The sequence below is a fragment of the Elephantulus edwardii genome, unplaced genomic scaffold (genome assembly GCF_000299155.1).
Source record: "Elephantulus edwardii isolate Elephantulus edwardi_28Jun2011 unplaced genomic scaffold, EleEdw1.0 scaffold00047, whole genome shotgun sequence".
In the NCBI taxonomy this organism is placed as follows: domain Eukaryota; kingdom Metazoa; phylum Chordata; class Mammalia; order Macroscelidea; family Macroscelididae; genus Elephantulus; species Elephantulus edwardii.
In genome coordinates, this window is record NW_006399797.1 from 8913292 (window position 1) to 8919939 (window position 6648).

Sequence of the window (6648 nt, forward strand, 5' to 3'; positions counted from 1 at the left end):
GAGAGTACCAGAGGAATGTCTATCTGTGTTTCATTGTCTATGCAAAGGCATTTGACTGTGGATCACAACAAATTGTGGCTGACTTTGAGAAGAATGGGAATCCTAGAACACTTGATTGTGCTTATGCAAAACTTATAATTGGATCAGGAGGCAGTCGTCAGAACAAAGCAAGGAAACACTTCATGGTTCAAAACTGGCAAGGGTGTGCGTCAGTGATGTGCCCTATCTCCATATCTCTTCAATCTATATGCAGCACAGATTATTGGGGAGGCTGGGCTGTATGAGAAGAAGTCTGGCATCAGGATTGGAAGTAGACTGATCAACAATCTGTGTTATGCAGATTACACAACTCTGCTTGCTGAAACTGAGGAGGACCTGAAGCACTTGCTGCAGAAGGTCAAGGATCGCAGCCTTCAATATGGATTGAAGCTCAACATCAAGGAAACAAAGATTCTCATCACTTGGCTGATAGGCAGCATCATGATAGATGGTGAAGAGATTGAGATTGTTGACCTCTTCGGTTTGTTTGGCTCTACAATCAACACTCTCGGTACCAGCAGCCAGGAAGTTAAAAGATTAATTGCATTGGGAAAGTCTACTGTCGGAGACGTCTCTAAGGTATGGGGAGCAATGATGTCAGTCTGGAGCCTAAGGTGCGTTTGATACAGGCCATGGTCTTTGCCATTACTTGCTATGCATCAGAGAGTTGGACAATCACTAGGGATGATAGAAGGAAAGCTGATGCCTCTGAGCTGTGGTGCTGGAGAAGAGTACTGAATATAACATGGACTGCTAGAAGAACAAACAAGTTCGTCCTGGAGAGGATGAAGGCAGGCTGCTCCTTGGAGGCAAGGATTCTGAAGCTTCATTTGACATACTTTGGACATATTGCAAGGAGGGAGAAGTCCTTGGAGAGGGATGTCATGCTTGGTAGGGTGGAGGGACAGCGCAGGAGAGGAAGACCCTCGATGAGATGGATTGATTCTGTCACTAGGGTAATGGCACACCTATCACAGGTGTGCCAGAGACAGTAAGACTGGCAAGTGATAGAGCAGGGTTTAAGGCTATTGTACATAGGTTCGCTATGAGTTGCAAGCGACTCGATGGCACATAACAACAACAAACAACAATTGATTATATAGAGCTCTTGTCACCTAGTAGCAGGAAGCTGTGCTGCAATTCTGAAGGTACGCGGTTGAAGGCCACCAGCTTCTCCGGGAGAAGGATGAGCAATCTCCTCTGGTTTGATTAACTACCTCTAAAATTTGCCAGAGGGTCAGCTATGAGTCAGTTCCAACATCACGGTACACAACAACATTGACTCTATAGTATATTCAAGAGTTAAAAAACAGTGACATCAATATTATTAATAACAATACTATTTAAGCGAGTATGTTTAGGAGTTCTTTGCAGTGATAGTTGCCCTTGGAAGAATTCCCACCCTTGCTGTACATTTGTGTTCTCTAAAGCAACATGAGATTTTTTTTTTCTTCTGCATTCTTATGGCTTCATCTGGTTTTTCCAATCATATTCACTCCAGATCAGTTTCAAGATTTAGGCTTTTTTTTTTTTACTTTAATTTACTAATATTGTTAACACAACAAACAGACACAAGTTATAAGAAAAATATCTCAACATTCCAGAACTGCCTCCTACAAACTTTTTCTTCTCTGGTATTCTTATTTGGCTTTTTCTCCCCAGTGTTTCTTTTTCTAAACACGAACAAGTATTTCTTTTTGCCTACACTCTCCTTCCATTGGCTGAATGTCATTTTAGGAATGACTTTTTAAATGGTAATGAAGTGAATAGTTCTTAGTTGTAGAAGTGTCTCTTGCTTGAGAGATGGAACTTTTTTTATATGTGATAGCATCATTTTTTTAGAAATAAAAATAAAATTTTATTTTATATTAGTTCACTTACAAAGTTTGTATACATTGTGTTTGTACGAAACACAATGTGAGTGAAAGATAGATGAAACTTTTTTTAAAAAATTGCTTTTAGATTGTGAACACTTATTTTTTCTTGGAGTCTACTTTTCTCCAAAGGTCTTTCTTCTCTAATCAAACAGCAAAAGTTTAAGTTTTCACTTCACCAACTTCCAGTGTGTCTCTTAGAGGTGCGGGTGGCGAAGTTTAGTCTCATATTCTTTGGACATGTTGCTAGGAGAAGCTATTCCTTGGAAAAGGATATATCAGGCTTGCAAAGTTGAAGGGTCCAGGAGAGAGAGAAGAACCCACAGTGAGATGGTTTGACCCAGTGGCTTCAGCAATGTGCTCAAGTGTGTTAGAGATTGAGAGTATTGCACAGGATAGGACAGGGTTCAGGTCTGTCGTTCATAGAGTCACTGTGAATCCTACTTGACTGAATGGCACCTGACAACTACAATAACTGCATGGCCAAAGTCGCATGCACCAGACAAACGACCATTCCGAGGCCTCTTGGAGTAGGCATTCATATCTCATTCTGCGCATTCCACCTTCCAACCCCTTTCACATATTGGAAGAAGCATAGCAGTCTCTGCTACCCCTTGCAGTCCTTGGGCCGGTTGCTTACCGGCCGGATCTGGATCCCGGCTGCGCGCTCAGCTTGCAGCTCAGGTGCAGAGGGCGGGCTGGGCACGCACGGAGCCGGCCGCCCTCCTGCGCGGTGATGCCGGCACTGGGGGCGGGAGCGCCGCCTCCATCTCCCGCGCTCGCTCGCCTGCTCCGCCCGCCCTCCCCGCCCCGACCGCTCTCCTGCCTCAGCTGTGCAGTCTCCGCACTGCAGATGCCCGCCAGCCTCCCTTGTGCTCGGTGGCTCCCACAACCCACCCCGAACTCTAGCGCGCGCCTCAGAGAAGGTTCTCCTGGGAACCTCTGCCTGGGGACCTCCGCCCGGGGACCAGCTCTCAGACCTCTGGTGCGCCGAGCTGTGCTGCCGGCGGGGCAGCAGGGACCGAGGCGGACAGTGGCTTCACTAGAGCCCCGGGTGCTCTCGGATGAGGCAGGACAAGCTGACCGGCTCCCTGAGGCGCGGGGGAAGATGCCTGAAGAGGCAGGGCGGTGGTGGTGGCGGCAGCGGCGGCGGTGGTGTGGGCACCATTCTGAGCAACGTGCTCAAGAAGCGCAGCTGTATTTCCAGGACCGCGCCCCGACTGCTCTGCACCCTGGAGCCGGGTGAGGACCTCCGTGCTGCAGATGGGGCGACTAGAAAGTAGTGGCGGCGCCGGGAGCTTCTGCTGCACCCTGCCTCTGCCCGGGGGCTCTTTGCTTGTCGGCCTGAGTAGGGGCTCTGAGGATTGGCACTAATGCTGCCTCCTTGCGGGGCTATGGGGGGTGGGGGGGTCCTCCCCCGTGCGCGGGCTTGGCCTTGTGTGCCCAGGCTGCAGGCGAGCTGAGTTGAGAGCTCAGCCTTCTCCAAGCAGGGGGGGACTTGCGTGCGGGCAGCCTGGGCATCGGAGGCCGCGCCACCTATTGTGCTGTGGGCTCGGGAAACCGAAGCTTGAGAGAGGTGTGTGGGGCGGGGAAACAGAGTCTTTTGACAGGTTTGGTACTGCGCATAGTCAGGAAAGGCTGAGATCAGCTCTTCTCTAACCCCTAATTGTGGGTCCAGGTGGGGAGGGAAGAGAAACACTTCCTGCAGTTTGGCGATCTCTTTTTTGAGGGAAATCTGGGAATGCGCCGCCCCTGCTCGCTAGGCCCTTTCTGCCTTCTGCTTGTGTTTACATATCTCAGCTTCTCCAAGCTGCAGAACTCCGCTCTGTTCCACCCTCAGGCATCCCTTGATCCCAGGGCTTTTAAGAGCTTGGCACAGGTGCAGGTGCCTGGACACTGAGCTTTCTGGCAAGGGATGGTACAGAGTGCCACGAACTGGGCTCCAGACTGGTTTGTTGTCCTGCCCCTTCTCCACCCGCAACGCCTTCCGGGACTTGCTACCCTGGACCTCCTGGGGCGAAGCAGCCAAGGAACCAAGTCCCCAAGGGTGGACCTTTCCGAACCTCGTGGTTTCTTTGTTTTTCTCCCCAAGGAAGTGTCTCGTTGCGAAGACTATAGTATTTATTTACTGTCTTCCTTTACTCCCCCTCCCACCCTTTAATTCTTCCCACGTTAAAAGTAAGTGTTTTGTGTTTCTGAATCCGGACCGGTAGTGATTATCAGATGAAACATAAGCCTTCTCCCCTCCCTTATTCAGCTAGAAGAAAAGGGCTGAAAATGACCTGATTCCAGCTTCTACAGCAGGTGGTGAATGATCCATGCCAGTTAAACTCTTTGACTCAATTCTGGTCATGAGAAAATAGTTGTGGCTTTGAAGAACCAAGCCCAGCCTGGTTTTCAGCCAGGGAGTCCAGCAGCATGGCACCAGCAGGTGCCCTGAAAAAGCCAAAAGGAGGCTTATTTGTTCATACATACAGCGAATCTGGGAGGTGCATGTAAGGTCCGTGGAGATTTAACTTCCTGGTCTTTGTTGTGATTAGGTAAACACCGTTACTGAATGCTCCTTTCAGCACCTTGCATCTGGACAGCAGTCTGTTACTTCATGCCTTAATTTAAGTCACACGCTGGAGCTGGAGGCACACTGTGGCCATCACCACCATGCACTGGGGCAGGTCTACATTTAAACAGTCCATGGGCATAAGGATCTTATACTTTGGGAAAAGAAAATCTTGTCTCTCCCGGTGGAGCATGATTTTAGCCCTTATACTTTGAAAGGAAACGCCAAGCCATTGGTTGGATACCTGAGGTTCCCTACCACAGCTTGACTTCAGACAGTGTAGACTCAGTGTATTTGTTATTCCTACCACTCTCGCAGCTTTCCAAGAGCTTCATGTGCATACTATTATGGACTTGGGCAAACCAGAAATGTCCCTTTCTAGCGTCTTGATTCCTTGTGTATGTCTACATTATAATTGCTAGTAGTAAAATTTGGAAGATTTTCCTTGTCCACATACAAGCCAGGAAAAGAAGCTCCGGTAGTGTTGTGGTTAAAGCATTTGGCTGCAAGTCACAAAGCCAGTGATTTGAACCTGCCAGCCACTCTGTGGGAGGAACATGAGCCCGCCTGCTTCCATAAAGATTTACAGCTCTGGAAACTCTGATCAGCTCTGCCTTGTTCTCTAGTGTCGCTGTGTGTTGAAATAAATTCTATGGTAGGAGGTAGATTTATTTCTAAGCAAAGGAGGTTTAGGAAAGGTTCCCAGTATGCTTATTCTGTAATCAACATCTTGATTGCAAGGAAAGGATGTCATAATTTTTTACTTCTATAAATTGTAAAACTTAAATTTACTATTTTTTAGATTTCATAATTTTTTATTTTTGAACTTTCAAATAAAAGGCCTTTTAAAGAGAATTTAAAGAATGTTACTTAACTGATGTCAAAATTATTAAAAAAACAGCATTTAATTATGAGTTACAATGGCAATTAAGAGAAAAAAATTGTGTCATGTAATTTCACTTTTGTAACATGTGTATGTAGTTTCAATATGTGTATGTACTTGGAAGCAGGAGTGGCATCCACTTCTGTAAATAGTTTGCCTCCGGAAACCCAGTGAACCTGGAGGAAGGACGAAAGTCAGGCACACAAGTGTCGAGGACTTTTGTTCCTACGACTCCACGCACAACAACAACAACAACAACAAGTTTTAATACAGCATTTTACAGTAAAGCCTCAAATCATAATTAAACATAGTCTTTATCTTCCGTTTATTTATGTCTGTTCCATAGATTTGAGTTGAATCAAAGTTTATTTCTAGTTACAGATTATTTGGAATTAGAGTTAAGATTTCTTTTAAGTTTATATAGTGAAAACACATATTTGTTGTTGTGTTGTTGTTAAGTGCCGTCGAGTTGCAGGCAACTCATAGCGACCCTATGAAGGAGAGTCCTCAACGCTTAGGCATCTCTCATCCTCTCTCCAGGTTCATAGGGTTTCTGAAGGCAAGCTATTACGGAAGTGGATGCCACTCCTCCTTCCAAGCTTGGAAAACACACATTTCCTTTTTAGTAAGTAAGAATATCAAGGGATACAACAACAAGATAAAGGTAAATAATTCAATTGAAAAATGGGCATAGGATATGAACAGACACATCACCAAAGAAGACATTCAGATGGCCAACAAGCACATGAAGAAATATTCAAAATCCCTAGCTCTAAGAGAGATGTAAATCAAAACAATTATGAGATATCATCTCACCCCGGTCAAAATGGCAAAGTTTAACAGAATAGCAAACAACTAATGCTGGCGAGGTTGTGGAGAAACTGGAACCCTTATTCACTGTTGGTGGAAGTATAAAATGGTGCAACCACTGTGGAAAGTGGTGTGGCGCTTCCTCAAAATGTCACAAATAGAGATACCATTTGACCCAGCAATTCCACTCCTGGGAATATACCCTGAAGAGACCATAACCGACATCCAAGCAGATATATACACATGCATGTTTATCGTGGCTTTGTTCACAATAGCAAGGAGTTGGAAACAACCCAAGTGCCCATCAACAAACAAATGGATAGAGAAACTGTGGTATATTTCCACAATGGAATACTATGCTGCATTGAAAAACAAGGAACTCATGCAGTATTATTCAAAATGGGTGACCCTGGAGGACATTATGCTGAGTGAAATATCTCAGTCACAAAAGGACAAATACTGCATGGTGCCACATCAGGGTTGGG

At 45.9% G+C, this 6648-nt stretch overlaps 1 protein-coding gene across 1 annotated transcript in view; it reads left to right on the forward strand.

Moving 5' to 3' along the window:
- The first annotated feature begins 2977 nt into the window (after nucleotides 1–2977).
- The window catches only part of LOC102860069 (TBC1 domain family member 30-like), an 83727-nt gene continuing 80056 nt past the window's right edge, over nucleotides 2978–6648 (forward strand). The window contains exon 1 of the mRNA XM_006886097.1: nucleotides 2978–3155. Coding sequence (XP_006886159.1) covers nucleotides 2978–3155 — 178 coding nt within the window. The remainder of the gene's footprint in view (nucleotides 3156–6648) is intronic.